At 33.6% G+C, this 23,486-nt stretch overlaps 4 protein-coding genes and 1 long non-coding RNA gene across 15 annotated transcripts in view; 1 reads left to right on the top strand and 4 right to left on the bottom strand.

Annotated features, from left to right (window-relative positions):
* Positions 1 to 12: 12 nt before the first annotated feature.
* LOC126874628 (zinc finger protein 354A-like) lies at positions 13 to 4,125 on the bottom strand. Of its 2 annotated transcripts, none has more exons than XM_050636898.1 (7): positions 3,987 to 4,125; positions 3,126 to 3,453; positions 2,389 to 3,058; positions 2,004 to 2,222; positions 1,792 to 1,934; positions 857 to 1,497; positions 13 to 568 (listed from the first exon to the last, which is right to left on the bottom strand). In XM_050636898.1, exons 2-7 carry the CDS (start codon positions 3,375 to 3,377, stop codon positions 550 to 552), a joined length of 1,944 nt encoding a protein of 647 aa, XP_050492855.1. In that variant the 5' UTR covers positions 3,378 to 3,453; positions 3,987 to 4,125; the 3' UTR covers positions 13 to 549. The 2 variants fall into 2 exon arrangements, with proteins under 2 accessions (XP_050492855.1, XP_050492854.1); XM_050636897.1 differs by having other exon boundaries at positions 3,973 to 4,117.
* A 165-nt stretch (positions 4,126 to 4,290) lies between these two features.
* Positions 4,291 to 10,055, top strand: LOC126874629 (transmembrane protein 184C). Of its 3 annotated transcripts, none has more exons than XM_050636901.1 (7): positions 4,291 to 4,436; positions 5,101 to 5,410; positions 6,583 to 6,619; positions 6,708 to 6,985; positions 7,217 to 7,423; positions 7,514 to 7,729; positions 8,011 to 10,055. In XM_050636901.1, exons 2-7 carry the CDS (start codon positions 5,163 to 5,165, stop codon positions 8,297 to 8,299), a joined length of 1,275 nt encoding a protein of 424 aa, XP_050492858.1. In that variant the 5' UTR covers positions 4,291 to 4,436; positions 5,101 to 5,162; the 3' UTR covers positions 8,300 to 10,055. The 3 variants fall into 3 exon arrangements, with proteins under 3 accessions (XP_050492858.1, XP_050492857.1, XP_050492856.1); XM_050636900.1 differs by lacking the exon at positions 4,291 to 4,436 and adding an exon at positions 4,698 to 4,845; XM_050636899.1 differs by lacking the exon at positions 4,291 to 4,436 and adding an exon at positions 4,835 to 4,983.
* Positions 5,334 to 8,131, bottom strand: LOC126874632 (uncharacterized). Its single transcript, XR_007692917.1, has 4 exons — positions 7,998 to 8,131; positions 7,684 to 7,922; positions 6,668 to 6,891; positions 5,334 to 6,412 (listed from the first exon to the last, which is right to left on the bottom strand). It is a non-coding gene; the product is annotated as an uncharacterized LOC126874632 (long non-coding RNA).
* On the bottom strand, positions 10,056 to 17,241 carry LOC126874625 (dynamin-like 120 kDa protein, mitochondrial). Of its 7 annotated transcripts, none has more exons than XM_050636884.1 (18): positions 16,471 to 17,241; positions 15,935 to 16,178; positions 15,720 to 15,855; positions 15,498 to 15,629; positions 15,019 to 15,063; positions 14,073 to 14,159; positions 13,833 to 13,990; positions 13,600 to 13,763; positions 13,249 to 13,513; positions 12,979 to 13,170; positions 12,733 to 12,917; positions 12,335 to 12,496; positions 12,062 to 12,249; positions 11,769 to 11,983; positions 11,441 to 11,698; positions 11,163 to 11,363; positions 10,870 to 11,074; positions 10,056 to 10,671 (listed from the first exon to the last, which is right to left on the bottom strand). In XM_050636884.1, the coding sequence occupies exons 1-18, from the start codon at positions 16,497 to 16,499 to the stop codon at positions 10,607 to 10,609; spliced, it is 2,931 nt and encodes a 976-aa protein (XP_050492841.1). In that variant the 5' UTR covers positions 16,500 to 17,241; the 3' UTR covers positions 10,056 to 10,606. The 7 variants fall into 7 exon arrangements, with proteins under 7 accessions (XP_050492841.1, XP_050492842.1, XP_050492843.1 ...); XM_050636885.1 differs by having other exon boundaries at positions 15,519 to 15,629; XM_050636886.1 differs by lacking the exon at positions 15,019 to 15,063.
* Positions 17,242 to 17,388: 147 nt separating this feature from the next.
* LOC126874624 (uncharacterized) overlaps positions 17,389 to 23,486 on the bottom strand; it is an 82,393-nt gene continuing 76,295 nt past the window's right edge. For both annotated transcript variants that reach the window (XM_050636882.1, XM_050636883.1), the window contains one exon: positions 17,389 to 22,565. In XM_050636882.1, the coding sequence (XP_050492839.1) occupies positions 19,643 to 22,565 (2,923 nt within the window). In that variant the 3' untranslated portion in view covers positions 17,389 to 19,642. The remainder of the gene's footprint in view (positions 22,566 to 23,486) is intronic.

The following is a 23,486-nucleotide window of genomic DNA, read 5'->3' as shown; positions in this document are numbered from 1 at the left end:
TGGACCACAGTGTTTCTATAAATGTTTTCACGTAAAAAATATATTTTTTTTATCAACGACGATTCGCGAATATAAACGATTAACTTATCTAGGACTTAAGAAATGTACACTTACATTAGTTACCTTAATTACCAGTTATCGTTAATTATAGTACAATATATACGTGTAAGTTATCTATATACGTATATGTGTATATGCATTCATGTATTTATATACATTTCCGACTAATTAAATTGATATAATTTTGTTATAATATAGGAGTTTTCTTCTATACATATATATGCTTGTACTTCCCAAGTTCTTCTGCTAAAAACAGTCTTAAGAATAATATTTTTTTCTTAAACATTACATTCATAATATTCTTTTAAAAAGTAACTCGCAAAGAAATTGGAAAGTACGTTTATGCACATCAACGATAGGCAGTGCATTGATGTATAGTACTTCGATTCAATCAGTCTGACGTGTTCAACATCTGACGTGTCTCCGATCTCACAAAGCGCCAATTTTGATCTTTCATTCTCAATGTCACAAGGAACAATCCAACAGTCATTACATGAAGAAATACTGCCTGCAAGAACAATAATAAAAGAATAAGTCTCAGAAATATGTTTTATAATATAAAATAAAATAAATCAAAGTATTATTATACTGGTGGTAATGAAATAAGCATGGTTGTAAATTAAAGCTTTGGGATATCGATTGATGTAGGCACACTGAGGATAGCCACATTTCTAGAGATCTTCAAAAATGTCTCAAATCCCACATTTCTTTCCATTTAATCAAATTTTTAATTTTTAATTTTATCTTTGGATTGTATCATTTTCTTCTTTGTAATCTTAACAGTAGATAAACTCACATGTTATCAGTACGAACAACTGCCTCCAAAGGATCTCTATCAGGGTTCGTGTCTGGTGCTGTTGTCACTGTGTATTCTAAAGTTTGTCCACCAGCATGTGGTAGAATACTTTCAGGATTATCATCAGGAGGAACGATCTCCACAACTCCTGTGGCTTCCACTTCGAGTTTTAAGTCACGAACGAGATCTTGTATGGTCTTTGCTTGCGAACCTTTGTCGTGATCTTCTGCTACGTTCTTCGCGGCCATGACTCTGTTCATGGGTCTATCAGCTCTTCCTCTTGAGTGCGTATGCATGTGCCTCTTCATATCGCTTCGCACTCTAAATGGCTTTCCACATACAGCACATTGGTGGGGCTTTTCACCAGTGTGTATACGACGATGATTTTGCAAATAACTGCTCGCTCTGAACGTTTTGTTGCAGTACTCGCAGCGGTAATTTTTTTCACCGGTGTGGATCCTTCTGTGAACGATCAAAGAGTATTTCCGCGCGAAATCCTTGCCACAGTACTCGCACTGATATTGCTTTTGCTCCGAGTGAATACTAGTCGCGTGGTACTTCAGATCTCCCCATTGACGAAAGTGGCGACCACATTCTTCGCACTTGTAGGGCTTGTCGCCACTGTGAAGGCGCTTGTGGACCTAGATTTGAAAAAATTTGTTTAAAAACTTATTTTGATTTCGAAGATTCCATAATTTTATTTTGACATTTCTTCCTTTTCTCAATAGAACTTATTATAGAATTCACTATAAAGGTGTATAGAACTAATTTTGCTTAATTTCTTGGTTTCTTTGTAGAACTTTTCTACTCTATCTTGCACAATTAAAATGTTCTTTACAATATTGTTTAATAAATAATTTTTATTTACTGCAAATTGGCTTAAAAAGGTTTAACCTACAATACCATATTAGTCCATGAAATTGAAATTGTCTCACCTTTAACGCACTAGCAGCAAAGAAACTCTTTCCACAAACTTCACACTGGTGAGGTCGTTCACCACTATGAGATCGCATGTGGTATACTAAACTATTTTTATGATGGAATGACCGGTCGCATTGGGGACACGTTAATTCGTCATCTTCCAAAATAAAAAGATCTTATAAGTATGCAATTAAAAGAAGAAGCCCTTGAATGCATATATACTTACTTGACTTCCTAGCTTTCAATATCTTCTTTTTCTTCGTTGTTTGTGGAATGTCAGTCTTATCTTTATCATGTATACTCTGTTCATTGACTGTTGATGGTTTTACATGGTCCCTATGTACGTGATCTGTGACATCAGTAATCGTCCACAATGGTGATTCATTGTTCACCGAGGACAATGGAGATTCTGTTTCATCATCTATATGTGCACCTGTCTCCTCTACTGCAAATATACAAACCAATATTGGTTAGATTCATCTAAACTGTTAAATATTAATTATACAAAAATAATTCTTGAAACTATCACAAATGAAAAGTACAAAAGACAAACATGAAAGATCAATTCTTGGTGATTTTTTTTATTTTGATGTAATAGTTCTTATACTTACCAACACCCCTGATGCCCTCCATAAGATCCTCAGGTTCACTGAACTCTTCAATAACTGTATTTTCCAGATTTTGAACAGACTCTGGTACAGATATCGTAATATTTGTATTGGTTGCTTGTGCTATTCTGGTTTCCTGTTTGACAGGCTCATAATGTACCTTCAAATGTTCGAAAAATTTTAATTGGCTACTAAACCTAGAACTGCACAGTTCACACTTGAATATATGAGTCTGTATATCGCTGGAAGGATCAGCATTTATGACATCCGTATTTATCCTACTGCCATCCTTCCTTGCCGAGTTTCTTTTGGTCTGTTGTTTCAATTTACGAGGTATCCTTTTTTTATGAGGCAAGGATCTTTTCGGTCCTGAACTTGGCGCTGCATCTTCACTGCTTTCAGCTGATACATCAACGTCATACTCGCTTTTCACGTTTATGAACTCCTGTTTTACATTCTGTGTGATGCGTTTGAAAGGTTGTAACGTTGGATATACCGGGTTTGGTTCTGGGACAGTTTGGATAGAATAAGTATTCACAGGAGTTAGAGTCTCTAGATGAGAAACGTCTGGTAAAGTTGGATCTTCATGTTGGGATTGACTATGAAGATGTTGCTGTTTTTGTTGTTGTTGCAATTGAACAGCAACCAAAGCTGCTGCCAGTCTTCTGTCTTCCTGTTTAAAAAATCCAAAATCAGTTTCTAATGTGTGAATATGAAAAAACAATAAATTATTCTTATACCTCTGTTAAATCATGTTGTAATAAATCTTCTGTTTCATAATATTGAGTTGCCGTACCATAATCTGTGCCAACACCAGCATTGATCATATCGACAACCATTCCTTCAGAAATTAGTTCTCCATTAAGAGTTAGAAGAGGAACACTTTTGCTCAGAGGCTCTCCATCGGCCCTTTGGATGGTAATGTATTGTGCACCTTCCATTCCCTCCAGCAGCACTGCTTGTGCTTCTTCTGTTGTTACTTCCATATTCATTTGACTCAGCTGCTGATGGGAGAAAATTTCTTCTAAGATTATTTCCTTGCCATCTGTAAAAACTAGCTGTTTGTGGCTAGAAAAAAAAGATACGTGTGCATTATTTTTATTCTAACAGTTTCTAACAAATATATTTGGATTTGAAATAATATTCTTACTAATATATTTTGGTTTACCTTATTCCTTGGAAAATGTCATTAAAAATTTTCTTTTCTTTAACAAAAGTATTAATTTCAATAACACATACAGCATAAATAAGTTTTATCATGTTTATTTTCATTTATCTATAATAATACATTTACAAAAGTATAAAAAAAATATAAGAATTCTTTGTCACAAAAAAATATATTTTTTCATAATAAGTATATAAATTAGTATATAAATTTATATAAATATAAATTAGTATTATTAATTTTAAGCAGATTGTAACAGATTCATCGTTCTTATTTATAGAAAGTGAATCAACGATTCAAATTTCGCGCGCTAGTGTATTACAGAAATGACAGCGGAATCAAGGTCACTGCACCCGGAGCTCTTAGAAAATTTCTCTCGGGGCTTGATTTGCGTCCCAGCGGAAAAATCGGCCTCCTCTCACCTTCCTGTACCAACCTTCGAAAGCCCACGTCGATTTTTCGTCTCCTTCGAGAAAAACTTGAACGACATAAACAAAGCAAAATATTGAAACACTGTAGGACAAAATGTGACAACAGTGCTTGGGTCTTGACGCCATTAGAACGGATGCACCCTTCCTACGCTGCCTACGCGAATCTCTGCCAATACCAACTTAACCGATGAAAAAATACTAGGCTGAATCATCATTACAATCCATCTTCATCCATTTATGATCTTCATTCTCATCTTCATCGCTATTGATTTTGCCTTTCTTCTCTTCTATACTACAACTATAAAATGAATTTTCCAGATGGACTTTGCCTAACCTTATAACTAACATGAATTCGATTGAATTACTCCGAAACCTAAATTTCACCTGCCGGGTTATAAATTCTCCACTTCCGGGGACAGGATTCAACCTGGTTCAACCTGGTTCAATGCTGTTAAGTAAGCAAAACAAAAAAATGTCGAAATAACGTTCACAACTTTTCCATCACAGTCGAAAGTAAAAGTGTGTCGCTATAAATGTAACCTCGTTTAAGAATATTCTTAACTGAACTACGATTGCTCAAATTGTTGAAATGGTGAAGGTCTCGTGGGTCCCTCGGAGGAACCTTCGTTCTCATGGCGGCCATCCAGGCCAAATTTACGAGGCGCAAATCTTTTAACAATTTCGTTGATCGAGAATTAGTGCACCTGACAGGCTCAAATCGATGTAAACGAACTGAAATTTATTTTCACACGGTTTCTACATCGCGTAACACACAGCGAGGGAGCTCGGAGGCGGTTTCCCTCTCTCGCACTGTTACCATCAGCTGACTCGTCGGTTCATCGTTGATTCATCGAGTCTGACAAGGTTGTTATGACTTTATTAACAACTACGCCATTTACCATGTTTACACAATTATAGGTCGAGACAATAATCGTGTAGGCCGCAAAAATCCTCGATTTCCTCTGTATTTTCGATGGAAACGTCAGATATCGGGGAGCTTAAGTACGTTAATTTGTCCGCCGTGTCGAAGATCATTAGTTTACTATAACCTGATCCACGTGATACGAACTAATAATAGAATAGTGAAATTGTAATGATTGTTGTTTGTGGTTTTTGCAGAGATTGCCAGGTAAACTGATTGGAAAAAATATGTGATATACCCGTGAAATTTCTGAAAAGTGATGGCTTCTATTTGTCGTCGCTGGAGACTATGGATTTTACCAGTTTTAACTTGTCTCTATGCACTTCTGATCATTATTTTGGTTCCAATTCTCTTGGTCAATTCAATTAAGAATGGCTTCGAAAATCAGGATCAAGGAGCACTGGTGGGTGGTGCCTTTGTGCTACTTGCCTTGCCTATTGCTTTCTACGAAATTGTCCAACACATGATATATTATACACAACCTAGACTGCAGAAATACATTATAAGGTATGTTGATGAATTCTACGATTGATGTTGTCTTGAGGTTGTTTGCTGATATTTAGAAATTGTATATTGATTTGTTGCTTAATTGTCTTCCTTTCAATGTGGTTGGACTTCTGAGTTGATTATTTATTGCTTGTAAAATTAGTTAGGAATTTATAGCTTCTTATGAAATTTTATTACATCATAACTTTCTATTAGTTAGATATCAGTGTGGATAATTATTATGCACTATATATTTTAGATTAATTGGTAAATTGTGGGAAGTAACTTTTTTAACGATACACTTTTTTATTGTATAGGGATGTATTGATTGACAATTACTTAATCTGCTTTCAATCAAAAAATATATCATTGCTGGATTATGTAATACATAATTGTATGTATATATATAGTATTTTTCCTATTTCTTAAATATCAAATAAAAAGTTAACATTCAGGATTAGAAAAGGGACAAATTTTTTTTTTAATATTATATTTGTATATTTTATTAAATTTTTTATATTCATTACATGAATATCATAATTGGCAACAATTATTAATGGTAATAATTTATTTAAATAAAATGTCTTTTTTCCATCTTTCAAGTCAAAGAACTCGTATTGATTGTCATTTAATATAGTAAATGTCGAGAGTCATTGATATAGGTAGAGGCTTTGAATAAATAAACTCACTTTTTATAAAACCTGCAAATTCTTAATTTTAAAAATATTATTAAAATGGTTATTGGATATTATCATGTTCATACTATTAAAATAACATATATATTTAAAAATATTGCAAATATCAAATTTTATTTAATTTTATTTGTTTAATGTGTAAATAAAATTCCTGTCACAAGAAAGATTATGGCTATATATACACTGTTATGATACATAAACAGTTGAATCCATTTGGAAGAAAATGATATGATTGTAGGAAATCAAAGTTCACTTTCTTGTCAAGCTTGAGAAGTTTATTGTAATCACAGGGAGATACTTCCATCATAATATTCTCTTGGTCAAAAACCTTTGTAATAGAAATCTATTAATGTTAAATATTTAATACAGCACTAACAATTGAAATTTTTTATGACTTAATTAGAGCTAGTTTTTTGGAAATTAAAAAATTTTTTATGCTTTTGTTTGTATATTTGTATATTGTTACAAAATAATATGAAATTTTATATCCTGTTTCAGGATATTATGGATGGTACCAATTTATGCAGTGAATGCTGTAGGTATAAATTTCTATCTTTTACATAAAATACATATATCAACATACTTCTCTATTTTAAGTACAAATTCTTTTTGAATTCCTGTAGTGGCTTGGTCTGGTTTATCCAGAAGGCAGCATATACGTTGACAGTTTGAGGGAGTGTTATGAGGCATATGTAATATACAATTTTATGATGTATTTATTGGCCTATTTGGATGCTGATCGTCAGCTGGAACACAGACTTGAAATTTCCCCTCAAGTACATCACATGTTCCCCCTGTGTTGTTTACCTGATTGGGAAATGGGCAGAGAATTTGTACATATGTGCAAACATGGAATATTACAATATACTGCAGTTAGGCCTATAACAACTTTGATATCTTTGTACGTATATAATGAATATTCGTATTTACATCATAGAAAGTAAAAAAGAAATATTTCTATAAAAAAAGTTCACTGATACACTCTGGTAATTTCTCATATTCAACTTAAAATATCAAGCACTATTGATAGCATGAATTTCAAATATATGTAGATTACATATTGAATTATATACATATTATTCTGTCACATGATTGTTCATAATCAATTATTTATTTATATTTATTTGTTTAGTATCTGTGAACTAAATGGAGTGTATGGAGAAGGCGAATTCAGAACAGACGTAGCTTTTCCATATATGATTGCTTTAAATAATTTATCACAATTTGTTGCCATGTATTGTTTGGTGCTTTTTTATCGCGCCAATGCGGAGGCTTTGAAACCAATGAAACCAATCGGGAAATTTTTGTGTATCAAAGCGGTCGTATTCTTCTCCTTCTTGTAAGTTTGCACACATTGTAAAATCGTATTTTCATTTGAATATATTTAAATGTTATATCACGAAATCTCACTTTTTTCTTTATTTTGCAGTCAAGGCGTGATAGTTGCATTGCTAGTGTATTTTGATGTGATATCGAGTATTTTTAAAACGAATAACATGGAATATATCAGAAATATATCATCTAAGCTGCAGGACTTTTTAATCTGTATTGAAATGTTTATGGCTGCAGTGGCTCACCACTACAGTTTTACATACAAACCTTTTGTAAATCTAGCACAGGGTCAAGCATGGTGGGATGCATTCAGGTAATTAAATTTTGGTTGAAAAACATCTTAGATTATTGTGGATGTCCATAGTAGTCATCATAGTCATTGAACATTTATGCAATACACTATAGATGACTCTCATAGCACTAAGCATTCATTTATAGTACATAGCAGTAGATGATGGATTAACCCAGTTCCTCAATACCTCATACGCAAGAAAGAGTCCTAGACCCTATAAAATAGCTTATAAAAGTTATAGTGCCATATGTACTTTTCAAATAGTCATTGTAAAGGGTTAAAAATATACTTGATGTTTCTAGAGCAATGTGGGATGTCTCAGATGTCCACAACGACATCAAAGAACACCTTGGGGTAGTAGGATCTTCATTAAGCCGTAGGATACGTGGTCGAAGCGCTTATCAACAGGCCTGGGGGAGCGCGACAGAACGCACGTCCCTTCTTCCAGAAGTTACAGTGACCACGGCCAGAAGTGCGCCAGCATGTTCCTTTTCTAGTTATAATACAGCAGAGATGGAACAGAATGGTGTGGATGGTCCCGTTGAACTAATTCCAGACGTGCAGGATACTAGTAACGCGGTGAAAACATAATCATGTAATGTTCGTTCTCTTATCACAGAGAGAGGAACGTTTAATCAAGGGGTACACTTCGTCTGGAATATAGCACACTTTAATTAAGATTGCTCCATATCGCTAGTATAACCTTTAAGCAGAGCGAGAAAAGTTTGAAAAAATATCTAGTTTTACAAAACGTGTGTTCTCCCCCGTGTACTGTACAAATTTCTCATCCTGAATCGTTGAACGATACACTCATTATTCCCGGGAGAGACAACACGACATGAGAATACCATATTACAATAAGGGATTTGATACACGTGGCCATGTTTGCAACACGAGACAGAAATGTCGTTTTACCTCGTCCATTTTAAGAAAACGCTTTTTTCCCCCTTGATTTGCGGCCAATTACGCGATGCCTCGTGTTACCAATGATGTATTACCAAATAATTGTACATATATATATACATATATATATACATACGTACATACATACATACAATAATGTTTATACTTAGAACAATATATCGGTACAGTCCTATTTATAAACGTGTTACACTGTTTATTGCTGGTTTATCAACCCCAATAAATGTACCACGGAGTTAGGCATTATTCGGAGAAGACTTATCATCGCGAAAAGTCTAAATTTCCATGTTGTTCGTCTTGTATTTATTAAACAATTGCTCGTCTGCTTATTGAGTATATAGAATTCTGCCCAACTCTGAATGCCGAGTGTACCGTAAATAACGAGGAGAGAAACATTCCTGCCAAATGTACATGATTGTTTAATTTTGTATTGACTACGTCGGTTAGAAAATACAAAATAGAAGCTCACATGATTTACATGATGATAAAGCAAAATACTCAAGTACATATGATATATTAATGCATCGATGGTCGCCAGAGAAAAAGAGATAAATATTATAATGGCGATATTCACTAAAACCGTGCCGTTAATGCGTTTGCATAGTCATATCAATATATTTCTCTTGCGTAAGTGGTGTTAATTGTCATAGAAGAGACGATTGATGAATATTTTAATTTCAAACAAGCAAACAATTTTTCTAGCCTTAAAAGAGTTTTATAAATGCTCATAAGACGTACTATGGATTCTCGTAAGAATATTTGCATAAAAAACTTGAAACGAACTTGAATACTTTATCAGACGTTCGGACCAAATAATAGGGTATATTTTATCTCGAAGTTAATATTGTCCAGAATTAAAAAAAAAAGAATTTAGAAGCAAAGTAGTTTTCCGGTTGACCTAGCAATTTACATCGTCAATTAAAGATCTTGAAAGAAAATAATATTTTTAATATGTTTCTACCATGTTACTTGTAACTTTGTGATATATCTGGAACTACCGTTAATCTCTATTATTATCAATTAACGAAGAATAGAAATAAATTTCGATGAGATACGTTGTACTCTTTTACCACGAGAAGAAACTAGGCATAAAACGTGTATTTTAATAATTCTTCAAGCTACTTTGTACTTTGTATGAAGGCACATTTCAATTCCACAAGTACTTAACAATCCTATTGAGTGTTCAATAGTATATCTTATGGAACAAAAAAAACATACTGAAAATGGTTACTATCGTAAAAAAATTCGATAAGTAGGATAAAAAATGTCTTTTATGTTTTTTACTATTAAATTTTCTCAACTTTTAGTGTTTATTTCTTATTTTAGTTTAAGCGAAATATATCTTAAAAAATTAAAAAATTATAATATATTGTCACTTACACATGCACTTTTATGATTGAAAAGAAATGTTTATAGACATGAGGAATTCAGTTTCTATTTCTTTATTCCGCTTTTCCTACCCATACAAAACGTATATTCGTTTCTATTCGTTCTGTATGCACAGATGAGACGTATATACAAAATGTTATGAGAATTATTTTTTCTAGTTACATTAAGAATATCTACATTTCATGTATTCAATTATTCTGAAGCGTTATTTCCGAAATTTTTCTCGAGTTGTTCGCTTTGGTATTAATCAATACTAACTATTGACAATATTTCGCATTTGTGTCCGAACAATATTTTCTGTTAACAAAATTTATTAAATGTAAAATAAAAATGTAAAAATACCATAGTCGCGTAAAATCGGCCATAATTTTAATGCTAACAGTCTGAAGAATAATTTTACATATCAAATCTTACTAGTTAAATGAATAGTTTCCACTCATCATAAGACTTGATTAGTAATATATCTGTATTATTGTTCGATTAGCGAAGAAAATAAATTAGTATATACCTAACAACAAGCCACCAGGGCTTATCATCACTTATCACATACCATAGGTTTCAGGCTTCTAAACTCTCAGTCTATGTTATTCATTTCTCTTTGTTTAATGCTTGAATAAATTCCTCGAGTTTCTCTTGAATTTGCCTAACACGTTCTGAAACGAGATAAAAGTACAAAAACATAGAAATCATAGTCAAATTGATGTATATGTTTAAGGTAGACTATTTTCTGAAATTATCTATTGAAATGTATATCACGACATATTTTTTTAATAGAAACATAATAAATAAATTTTGTACTTAAAGAAATTTACTTAAATTTGCTTAAGATGCATGATAATAAAAGAACATACTTAATTCTTCGGCTAAAGTGACCCGTCTACCAGTCAGCAGTTTCTGTTTCATTTCATTATCTTGACTGTAATCTTCTAATACTTCTTTTATTTCTTTATCTAACCTACGAGCTTCTCGATTCATAATTTGTTGTCGAAGTGCATTGGCAGTAACCTTCAGCATTTGCTGAATCCTCCAAAACAAAACAACATCATTGCACTCCATCTATGAGAAATATTAAAGATTGAAATTTCCAATGAAAGATAAAATATCAAAAATACTAAGCAATTTTTTTATTACTATATACACTTACTTCATTTTCATGTCCAGTGTGATAGAGATAATATCCTTTCTTGCAATCGTACGCCCTAGCCAAGCTTTGTTGCAAGAAAAATCTCCTATATACTGGATGCCACGTTTCTCGAATGAATTCATTGTCGATTTCCAAACCATTTCGCTGCACGTTCTTCCTAATTGTCGTAAGTTCATCCTGAGTAAGTGTAGGAGTATGTTTCTGTGAACAAAAAGAAAATAAAAATAATTCTTTTAGATTATTATTATTTAGATTATAAAGTGATTATGTCTTCTTACTTTGTCCGCATAAAGAATTTTATCTAATTCGTTCTTCACTGCTGAACGTTTCTGTTGGTCATCACTCTGACTCTGCCAATACAGCCATCGTTCCTTGCGACCTGGACCCAGCATGTCTCTTAAAATTTGTTCCGTAGCTTGCAATTTCTCTTTAACTGAGGTTTCTAGAAAACGAACTGCCTGATCCCAATCACGTTTATCATTCACACTTCTATCCTCTAAAGTGTTCAGTTGAATAACTCGCAGCATTTCAGATGCCTAAAGAGAATTTTTCATTACGTATCATTTCAAATAAAAAGGATTAGAAAATAAAAGTTAAAAAATTTACTTTTTCTTCCCAGTAATGTCGCCTCATAGCTTCGTTAACTACTGCATTTTTTAGATTGTCAAATATATCATCGTGATCCGGACTAAGTTTTGCCTGATTCATGAAATGTTGAAATTCCTGTTGCAAGCATTCCCAACCGCTTTCGACGCTTCGAGATGGTAACTGCTGTTCAGCCCACTGACGAAGTTTTATGTCGACAGTGGTATTAAATGTGCCTGTATTCGGAAACAAAGAAAAAAGATTAGATTAATTGCTCATAAAAGAGAATTCCATAATGGTGTTGTGAAATATACTTGGACTTCCGCTTTGAGCCGCGGGTAAATAAATGTTCTCGAACACGTGCATGCTAACTTTGTCCCAGATTCTAACCATTAACACCTCTTCCCAGTGTCTAGGTGAAACTTGAGACAGATTTATAATTTCGTCCAGAATCTCCCCTCTTGCTCTCTCGAAAAGTTCATCTCTATCTAATTCCCTTAATCTATAAAAATATATCATTTCTTTCAATGCTAAGTAATTTAATTTTTTTATAAATGGTAAACTCGATAAAATATGAAAGTTTATACCTTGGGAAATTATTTTTCCATTCTGTTTCAAGATTAAATCTAGTGGCCTTAAATGCATCTGCTTGTTGTTCTACAGTCTCACGAACCATCTTCCAAAAACATTCCGCAACCGCGAGACTCAAATTTCTTGTTGTAACTTGACCTGACATTACTAAGCCATCCCTAGTAAAAACCATGAAATATATATATATATATATATATATATATATATATATATATATATATATATATATATAGCTTTGAAAGTTACTCACGAAGTAACTTCAACTAATCAATTTCTGTTGTTGCAATATAATGCAGTAATACAGCATTTGATACAATAGACCATAGAAATAATTATTGCCTAGTGTAGTAATATTATCATAATTATTCGTCAATGAATCCAATATAATACGTACTTAAAGAGCTTCGAATTTCTAAAGAATTTTTCTTCATAATCTTTGATCGTTTGTATGCTATCATCCTGTCTACCTCTACCAGTGACAACAGCAAAGTAGCCCAATGCTTTCATGGGGAATAGTTTGCCAGACAATATTTTACGAACACGTTCTGGATTGGCCAAGTTCTCTTCTGCTAAATCTACCTACCGATGCCAAAATATTAATAATTATACTGACTTATAAGTCTCGTAAGCAATATTATACCTTAGTTAAAACAAAAATGGTTCGTTTGCCGGAAGGGTCCATTTGAGAAACGAGATCCGTCACATTGCTCCTTTCTGCATCCACGGAACCATCTTGGATACATAGAATGATCGCATTAGGGTTACTCATATATTGTTGAGTCATTTGTCGAATAGCATCTCGCGTGTCTTCCGCCATGTCAATTGTAACTGTCTGTTGCAACAATTTCACAAATTTTACGCTTCTTAGAGAATAGTGTGGCAATTATTTTTGATACAAATTATCACTTACGCTGATTATACCAGGCAAATCGACGAGAACCATACGCTGAAGGCCTGGACCTTTCACAGTCATCGAAATCACATCTGGACTAACTGTCTTGCCATTTTTAACACTGTTTTTCATACGTAATTCTACTTCGCGTCTTAGCTCAGCTAATTCTGACTCTTTCGTCAAATCGAATTCTCTTGAACTATCTTTGAATTGAGCTATATGATAAGGACCTTCACTTAAAGTAACTTTCACTGGAGCTCTTGTCATCATTTCGCCACCACCTCTAAATCAAAAAATAAAAATTGCAGAGTTAAGAAAAGGGATAAGTTTTAGTGAATAATTTAAATTTTTTTATATAACTTTTATTACCTAGGAAATATTCTTGCTTGAGCGATCATTTCTAATACAGATGTTTTGCCAGAACTTTGATCACCAACTACTACCACTCTTGGTAAATGATCAGCAGTAGAATAAGTGCTATCATAATCATTAAGTTCATCTAAAACGTCGCTGTACATGTCGATCAAAGATTTCTGGAAGAAATTATTTAACATTGACATACAATTTTAGACATCGAAATTCTATAGCTGCAATATAATTACTTTTATTTTTTTGTTACTCATTTTTTGACTTCCACGTAGTAGCATCTGCTTTCGAAGCTCTTTGTTTTCTCTCTCTAATCGTTCAAGTTCACGTTGATACCTTAATTGTATTTGCATTACTTCTTCTTGCATAGCGTTCAATCGCTCTTGTGACTTTTCTGTGGACGAAATGGCGAATATGTAATTATAGGCTTCTAGAATGATGGAGAAATGAATTTTAATACACTAACATGTACATACGAGCTTTCTTACGTTCCTCTTCGATATTGTCGTTAGCTAATGGGCGAGCAAACGCGACAGTATTGTTCACCACGTGCTGCTTCGCTTCTGTATAAAAAAATGTTTAAGTATTGATGTATTAAGTCTGTTTATGATAAAGCAACAGTAGCACTTTGCTCGTATAAAAATTAGTTATTAAAAATTAAGAATTGTGACAAAGTGATTCCAAATGAAATATGAAATATGTATTAAATAAAACCAATAAGTCATTGATTAATAGTATTTTCTGTTTAATGTATGAATTATTAATGGAAAAATAATTCTAATTCTAATTCAACAATCTAATTCAACAACATAAGCAAAAAACAGAAATTGAAAACAAAAAAAAAGGTCTGTCCCATTCAGTATTTACCACTATATTTTTATTCATTTCAGGAAAGATCTACATTTTAGCTTAATGCATCAGGATTGTTACAATAGAGCTTCATTTGTTTAAAGGAAATTTTATAATATAATATTAAAATTTGCGAGGGTTTAAATAAAAATAAAGAAATCTTAAAATAATAAAGAAATCTTGATGTTTAAGCAAAGGAGTGAATAAATGTATGATATATAATAAGTGTATAAAATGTATGAAATGAGATGTATATAGAAAAAAGTTTGTGAAGTCATATTCTAATATATAATACTGTAGTACTATATTACTTGTATTACTATTGCATTAAATGTTATGTTACTTATATAAGCATTATATTGCTTCTAGGCTTCTATGTATGTTTCAAAGTTTAACAAATGTTAATTAAGGTAAGTATGTAAAAAACACTAAATTGTTATTTGCCCATATCTTTTAATGAATGAAGTTCTACTGTATGTTAGAATTGCCTGAAGATAACTGATAAAAAAAAAAGAAAAAAAATGCTGAATGGACAGACAATAAGATATTGATAATCCTGAACATTTTACACACCTGAATAAAGTTGGGATACTATTGTTGAGATTGCGTCAAATATACCTGAACAGAACAGACCATAATGATACATTTCTAACTGGATACATACACATAATAGGCATGATTTTGACAAGCAATGGTGGAAAATGAAAATATGAGGAAATAAATTGTATTAAATTTAATTCATTTACAAAGTCATAAATAAAATATGATTTTATATATTATTTGCATGCTTTTGAATAACGAGTTGGAGTATTTTTAATTGTCATTCATATTTCTGGGATACTTCAGCAATTTAATTTAAATTAATGGGAAGTAGAATAGCAGTGGAAAAACAAATATTAGCTATTATATTAAAATAGGTAATTATCCCTGAAAATTAGTAGAATAAGAAAACGTCAGGCAAATTAAAAAATTAATGGGTGATGGGAAAAAGCTTCTGGCTTCAAAAATTTAGGCATTTTGCAAGGACGAACAAGGACCTGCATTTAACTCACGATTAAAGGAAATATCCACACCTGGTTGGATTTGATCAACTTCAGCTGCCTTGATAGCATCATCCAGTCTCTGATTGAACCACTCTTTGTACTCTTTATATTTAGCTTCGCCAAACTGCTTTATACGTGGATCTGTTTATGTTTGTCCATTTTTTATGCCTCTAATTTCTTTTGCCTCACGTTTTCATATATTTAAATATTTTTCTACAATTTGATACTTACCAATTTCAATCTTATCTGTGAAAATATTTTTAACCGTCATAACTGATTCACGTAAATCTTTCCACTTTTCTTCATTAGGAAATACATCATTCAACCAACTCATATCTGGTATAATTTCTTTCCATTGTTCATATTTCTTTAACAGAAAATATTTTTATGGATATAGATCATGCATGAAATTATTGAAGTATTTTTATGTTAATGTTGTTAAGTACCTTCTGTAAAGTCATTCCACTACCAACTGCACCACCCAATAAAAGATACCGAACTTTTAATGCTCCTCTTAATACTCTTCCAATAAAAACTGCATATGTCCGATTAGGGTTTCCAAAGTAGCGTATATGTGGTGATGCTAGTAATGGCTGATAAACCTTGTTCATCTTGCCAGATATTAAATGTCTTGCACTAAATAGAGGTAAAGGATATCGTGATGTCTTTGAAATTAGCACAATCCTATCTCTGCAAGAAGAAACATTTAATGTTCTAGTTAAGAACATACAATTAGTACATTTTCATTATCTGTATCTCAAACAATACAGGAGTAAAGAAATATTAAGCCAAGAATTAGGAGAAAACGCCTCATTAAACAATAAGATTAAGAAATGAAAAGAAATTCTGACAGATTTATAAAATTGACTAGTTCTTGAACTATAACCTAAAAGTTATAATACTTGGAGCTTAAATAACGACAGTAAATAACGAAAGTATAATGTTTATGAAATGAAGTTCTTTTTGTGTTTAATGTTCTTACCCTATTTTACCACAAAGAATTTGTTTCATTTTGCAAGATATCCTTTGAACAGTGAGCTAGGAAAAACAATTACTAAAATATACTTTTTGGGGATATATATACGTCATATATCAAATTAATGGTGTAAAAATTCTTCTAAAATTCAGTGAAACGAGACGGTTCTGTTAATAATTCATGCTTTAGTACTTCAACCTATTCTAACGCATGCAGACATTACAAAGAGGACACACTGTTTTGGCAAAGCACATGCGTGGAAATATGTGGATCCTTTTCCCTTTACAAATAGCGTGGATTCAGTTCTAAAATTCCACCAATCAGATAATTGGAGCGATAAAAAATCACAAAGGAGTAAGACTAGATTTAGGTTAGGTTAGTATTACAATCGTAGCAATCTCAAATTAAGTTTATGATAAACATCAGAAATCAATTTTGTAATTATTTATTAAATAAATTGTCTCATTTAGTTAGGATGACGATTTGTTATCTATATGCACAGTCGTGAATGTATTTGACTTCAGCCCGCGTTTTTCACAGATATAAATTTAGAATTCAAAATCGACCAATCGAATAAAACTTTCAGAGCTTTTTACAAATGTTATAAAATTGTTAATTTTCAGGCTTCGAGTTTTTCGTTATTTTACGAAAAACAAATTTAAATTGAAATTTTTTGCGATACATTTTTTAAAGGAGTAATTAATTTACACACTGAGTACTCTGTTAGCATTGAAGATATATTGATAAAAAAATTCTACTAATTTTTCATTTATCACCTTTTTTCGATTTCTCGTAAATTTTTAGGTATTCTGTACATGCAAGGTACAATGGACACATTATATTTTCTGCTCCCATAAAGGAAGCGTTACTTTTATATAATAACAGAGGTTCTTCGCTTTTCCACAATATGCAGTAACGCAGAAATGATTCTTTAATAATTTTATTTTTCCTTTGCAATCCTTATATTACAAAACATACTTTTCCAGACACATTGAAAATATGCTCTATTTACAATTGGATTGTTGTCTAGTTTTGTTTTGTGCTAGCCATCATGTCGCTGTTGTTTCTCCGGTTGTTCGTCTTTATAGGAATAATAATAATATATCTATTCGCATAGGCTCTCGTATAATAATATGATTATGGCAGTACATTTACATTAAAGTCTATGTCATTATTTTTTTCTGCTTTTTGTTTTAATCGTTTCTGTTATACATTCAATTATCTTCTCATATTTTTATATGTTCATATTTATATATATATAATCTTTTGTCCCGAATATATATATGTATATATATATATATTCATATGAAATTCTACGTACTTAGAATTATGTGCATCAACTAGGCGTATGAAAGGAAAGTTCTTTTTCTACCGTTCCTTTATCATTTATAAGCTTTTACTCTTAAATACGTAACGATCATCATTCGATCATCGTTGATGCCGCGATATGAGATCTAGAGGGGGGAGGGTGTAATATTCGAACGCATTCGAATGAGAAAAAAGAACAAAGATTTCACATATTAAACGACTAAACTGCGCTAAAGCTCCTTCGAAAATGGATTTCTATTCGGGCAATTCTGGAAAAACATGCCGGGCGACAAAAAACAGCCGACATTACAGATTTCTTCTTTATCCACCTTCCCTTTTTCGACTACCGCGATATGTACGAATCACAAGAAGCCGGCAAAAGCACGCTACTCGATTGGACCCCAGTTTACATCGTCCTTTTTAATAAATTAAATCAATGTATGACATTTTTCTTCCTTCTAATATTTTTTTTTCGCCTGATTAATCTTAATCTCCCTTTTAATTCGTTTCTCATCACCTAAATATCTGCTACTTTAACTAAAACATTACAAATGTCCCTAGTATTGTCTAAAGGTGCTCTTAATTATTTTTTTCAATTTCTTTTAATGTTCGCTATTTACTCACATTCAGTCTAAATTAGATTATATTTATAATATTTATAAGGGCATGGAATTATTATATTTTTAACATAATACGAGCTAGCCTTTTTTTAATTATTACTATTATTATTATTATTAGTGTTATTATTATTAGTGTTATTATTATTATTACTATTATCATTGTTATTATTATTAATGCCAAGCTATGTACAGGTTGCCATTTTGCTTTTTTCTTCTTACACACCTTGATTACAACACGTGACCTATTTCCCATTGTTTCAAAAAACTTGACACACACTCGTCATTTCGATTCACGTTACTATATAACAATATATATGACCGAAAGATATCGGAATTTCTTCTGGCAGTAGGTCACATTACATCCACCGTACTCGATGGAACAAATAAGCGTCGATTATTGAACGTTTGCAGCACTACGTTCTACAAACTATAAAGAGCATCAACTATAAGAAAATAAAAGAAAGAGGAAAGAAAAAAAAAAGAAACTAAATCTTCGCGTTATCTCGTATACTTGAAAAAAAATAAGGGGGAAATATGAACAATTATAGTTCTGACTCTTTTAGGTTATAAGATATAGTCTCTCCCTAATTGCTTCAATTCTAAAACTCTCGCTCAAGATACATTTCTACATTCTTCATAAACCGATTACAAACTGTCTCTTCGTTGTTGTTTTCTCAACAAAAGACAGAAATTCGCTAACTCAGATTTACATTACTATCTAACGTTCCTTTAGCTACCTTAATAAAAACCTATCCTGTCTCATTCACTCGCGAGCCTAAGACTAGTATCAAAAGATCCGATTACGCTACTTCTGGTTAGAAAAGTCTTTCTTCTAATCATCTCGACTGTCATTCTGCAATGCGTTATTAAGAAAATCCAGTTCTTCTGAATCCACTTCTAAGTCCTTTAGAAAAACAATGATGTACTCTCTTCAGAGTCATTTGGAAAAAATAGTGATGAAATGCGTATCAAAAGTTGCCTCTTCGTCTGCCTTTCTCTCTCTCCTCAGTGTACTTCTTCTTCATTTCCACATGTTACAAATGTCACCATACTCCTCAGAAGCTTCTTATAACTGTATATGTGAACCTGATTATAAAACACATGCTGATCACCTAGATTCTGTGAGATATCCAACTACACTGGCTGGCTCTGAAAAAAGGAACTCTGTATTCCTCATCCTGTTTCTAGTCAGTCAAAAACTGTTGCTCTTGTAATTCATCCTAGTTATGAACCTAGTCATGAAACACGTATCAAGAGGTGCTGTTTCTGTGTTTTTTACTCTTCGTCCTGCCAGGCTCAAATTCATCCTCACTCCTCCTTCGTTTTTCCTTTAACTGTTTTTCCATAGCAAGCATGGTAATCATCCTCTTATGCGAGTCACCGACGATCCAACCATGTTGCTCTTGACGATCATCTTCTTCCTCTTCAACTGCGGGAACCACTTCCAGCATCTCTTCTTCATCACTAGAACTGGACCAATAGTACAGTTGATTGGCAGCTGCCCTTTTTCGTCGACCAATGGCTACTCCAACTCCTTCTTCGACTTTATTCCAGGATTTGGTTGTCTTTAATTCCTCATCATCAGAATCTCGCTTACCACTCGAGGATCTACGTTCTTTGTCTTTTGATCCCTTTGAATCTGCTCTATTCTTCCTATCAGTGTTAGAGTTTTTGTTCTTTCTACCTGCTGTGATTTTCTGGTCTGATTTTGAGGCCTTTTTTGGCTTTGTTGGAGACTTGGAGTATTTCTTCTGTTTCACAAGAGACTCTTGATTATTTCCAATTTCATGATTGGTTTCCATCAACGTGGACTTGTTGCAATTATTCTCTAAATCACTAAGTCCTTCATGATTATTCTTGGCAAACATATCTTCATCTGTCTTGACCTGCTTTTTTTGTTTCTCCTTAGTTTGATGTTTCTTTTTCTGTGCTGCTTCTTGAGGCATTTTGTTTTCTGTTAACTCAGTGTTCTCTGCTTTCTTTGTACCATTCATGTCTACAGTATTTTTTGCATCTGTAATATTCTGTGCAAGGGACTCCTTCTTCTTTCCAACCTCTCTCAGGATCTCCTCCTCTATGGCTTTTTGTTCTTTGGCTATCATTTGTTCATGCTTCTTCTCTATATACCTCTCTTTCCTCTTCTCCTTTGACTCCCTCTTTTGTTTCCTTGGCTTATCATGATCTGATTTATCACTCATTTTCCTATCCTTTGGACTTATTTCTTCATCAGAGCTACTGATCTCTGCTAATAATCCTTGTTTTCCGATAGCGCATTTTCTCTGTCTCCTGGTGGGCTGGAAGTCCATTAGTATCCTTTCTTGTTCTTCCTGCATTTTCTTCAACTGTTGCTCCTTCTTTTTCTTCGACTCTTGCACCTTTCTGCTCAGGAACACATGCAGTGGAAGATTCTCGGATTCCTTTTGTGGTTTTTCGTTACTTGACAACTTTTCTGGTAAGGCTAAAAGATCGTTGTCAGGCTCCTCCTCTTGTTCCTCTATAGGAGTAGGAGACTTTGCCGCTGGCAGAGGATCAGAATCCTCAATAGGATTGAATGTTTCATTCTCAGGTTCTGTTGTCATCACTGGATTGATATGCTCCTCGGGCTTAGCAGGCCTGATTGCTTCACCGTACCTTGCACTTAGGGAGTTCTCATTGTCAGCTTGATCTAGAAGGTCCAAAGCTTCCTCTAATGGGATCAGCTCGCGCTCACTTTCCTGCGTGTAATCTGTCTTGGCATCAGTCTTCTCCCCTGGCAAACTTGGGCTCTTTACCCTGAACTCTTCTGCGATCTTTGGTGGTTCTACGGGAGCCGAGTCTTCCACGTCTGATTCAACAATAGAACTGTCTTCTCTATATAGGTCATCCATTTCAAAATTTCTCTCATACTGATTCTCAGTTTCGTCGTCGCTATTCCTCGGTTCATCCAGATCTTTTCTCTCATCAATAATCAGAGGATGATCGGACATCTCCGATTCAGATTTTTTATTATCACAATCATGTTTGGGAGTGTCGTTCTTTAAATCCTGGCTTCTCCAATCGTCTACGTGATCTTCGTTATCAGAGGAGTATTTGTTAACTAATTTTTGAATCTGTTCCACGTTTTCCAATTCTGTTGTCTTCTTGCTGCTCTTCTTCACTCTCCTTTGCCTTCTGGACTCGTAGTCTGCGTCTCCATTTTCATACTCACTCTCCGAGGAGGTGTATAACTCTGCGAAAATATTTTGCTTCCCTTTTGAACACGTTCTTTGACTCTTTGAAATACCTACACCAACATCCTCAGTCTTCACGGCAGTTCTATACTCATCAGAGCTGTCATTCTCGTACCAAGCATTCCTAGTCTTCTTTTTAGGATTTTTGTTCCTCTTTTTCAGTTTGGAATGCTTCAAAGATTGCTCCATAGGCCTTTTAGTTTTCGTTGGTTTTCTTTCCACGAACTCATCCATGGGTCCAGTGATTTGTCTCTGTTGATCCTCACTCTGGAAGGATTTCAGAGCGCCTTTCGTCTTTGGGGCAAACTTCTCTAACTCCTTAAATTTCCTATCAATCATAGATTCGAGTCTGGTACTTAGGGCATCGCCAGTTTTTCCATTCTCTAGAGTATCTCCAATGGCCTTAGACATTAATCCAGCCACGTCCACCTCTTTAGTTTTCAAGCAGCTCACTTCATAGCCTGGCCTACTCCTGTAAGACATCACACTACCCAAGTTAGGCTCTATCTGACTTTCCTCCTCGTCGAACTCATAGACATCTTTAATTCTATCTGACACGAACTCATCTTTTCTTTCAAAGCCATCACGGCGTTTCTTCCTTTCGGCCAAGCCGCCATGCTCATTACGTCGAATCAGAGGGAAGTTCTGGTGCTTCTTCGTCTTTTTAGTCTTCCTTTGTCTGTGAACATTCAGTTCTCTGAGAGCTGCTTCTGTTTTTGACTTTTCTTGCTGTTTTCTTTCATTCATCTCTTTCTTTCTTTCAAAGAGCTCCTTGATGGGGTTCCTGGACTTCTTCTGAAGATCTTTGGACATGGTTATGGGATTTGGTTCCAGAGGTGCATCTTTGTTTAGTGGAGTAGTTTTTGCAGATTGAACAGATTCTTGAGATGCTACGTCCCCGGATGTAGATGTTGGGGCTCTGGCACACGCTAGCTCCGCTAGAACCTTCATCGGCGTGGATCCACTGTACACAGAATGATTTTGAATATTAGGTTAGAAAAAGCGAAATTACAATGATACGTAATTCGGATGATAAGGATTGCGGATGAAATGGTTTTGTAGTAAGCGTATAAATGTAAGTAAATTTGATACCTAATTTAATAAAGGCTATATTACTAATTTAATATGCTATATTACATATTTGTTATTATATAATTTAGAAAATAAATTTGACAAAATTAATTTACAGCAAATCTAAATATTTGTTCAGATTGAACGTCAGTAATTAATACTCTTCTATTAAGTTTCCTTTTGATAATATTTTTATTAAAGGTTCCTATTTGAATATCTTAACTGAGTGTCATACTAGTTCATAAACCCAGTAAACTGACACATGAAAATTTTTATAGGATAAATCCTGTCTCAAAATCCAGTCTCATTTATTACACGTAAGAATCGAGCCATATATCAACATGACTATTATATGGCAATAGATTTACAGCCACCTGGAACATATTTATCCTTGCACGTTTCCTATTCCGAACCAGGGAACGGCCAAGCCAGGCTAGCAAGAGAAATGCACTTTCAGCCGGAGTTTCCATCGACTCTGAATCGTTGTTTGGCCAAATAACGAACATCAGAACGTATATTCCCAGCGTTGTTATGTGGAGATACCTCGCCGTTGGTGGGTGGAGTGACAGGCTCAGATCAATACTTAACAGGAACGAATAGGGAACCATTCAACGAGACACCGGTGTCTTGTAATTTACAGATATCATGCTGCTTCGACACTTGGCTAGAGACTCTTGACGGTTTCAAAGATTTCAGCGGTATAACGATGAAATTTGATAGCTCGTGTTAGTGGAACTCTTGGTATGTAGGATTCTTTAAATTTTAGAGAATTAGGTGTTTAAAAGTTAAAAAATTCTAAAATTTGAAATTTAGA

This window comes from Bombus huntii, chromosome 16, assembly GCF_024542735.1.
Source record: "Bombus huntii isolate Logan2020A chromosome 16, iyBomHunt1.1, whole genome shotgun sequence".
NCBI lineage: Eukaryota > Metazoa > Arthropoda > Insecta > Hymenoptera > Apidae > Bombus > Bombus huntii.
Note: the sequence above shows the minus strand (reverse complement) of the source record. Positions and strands in the feature narration are given on the sequence as shown.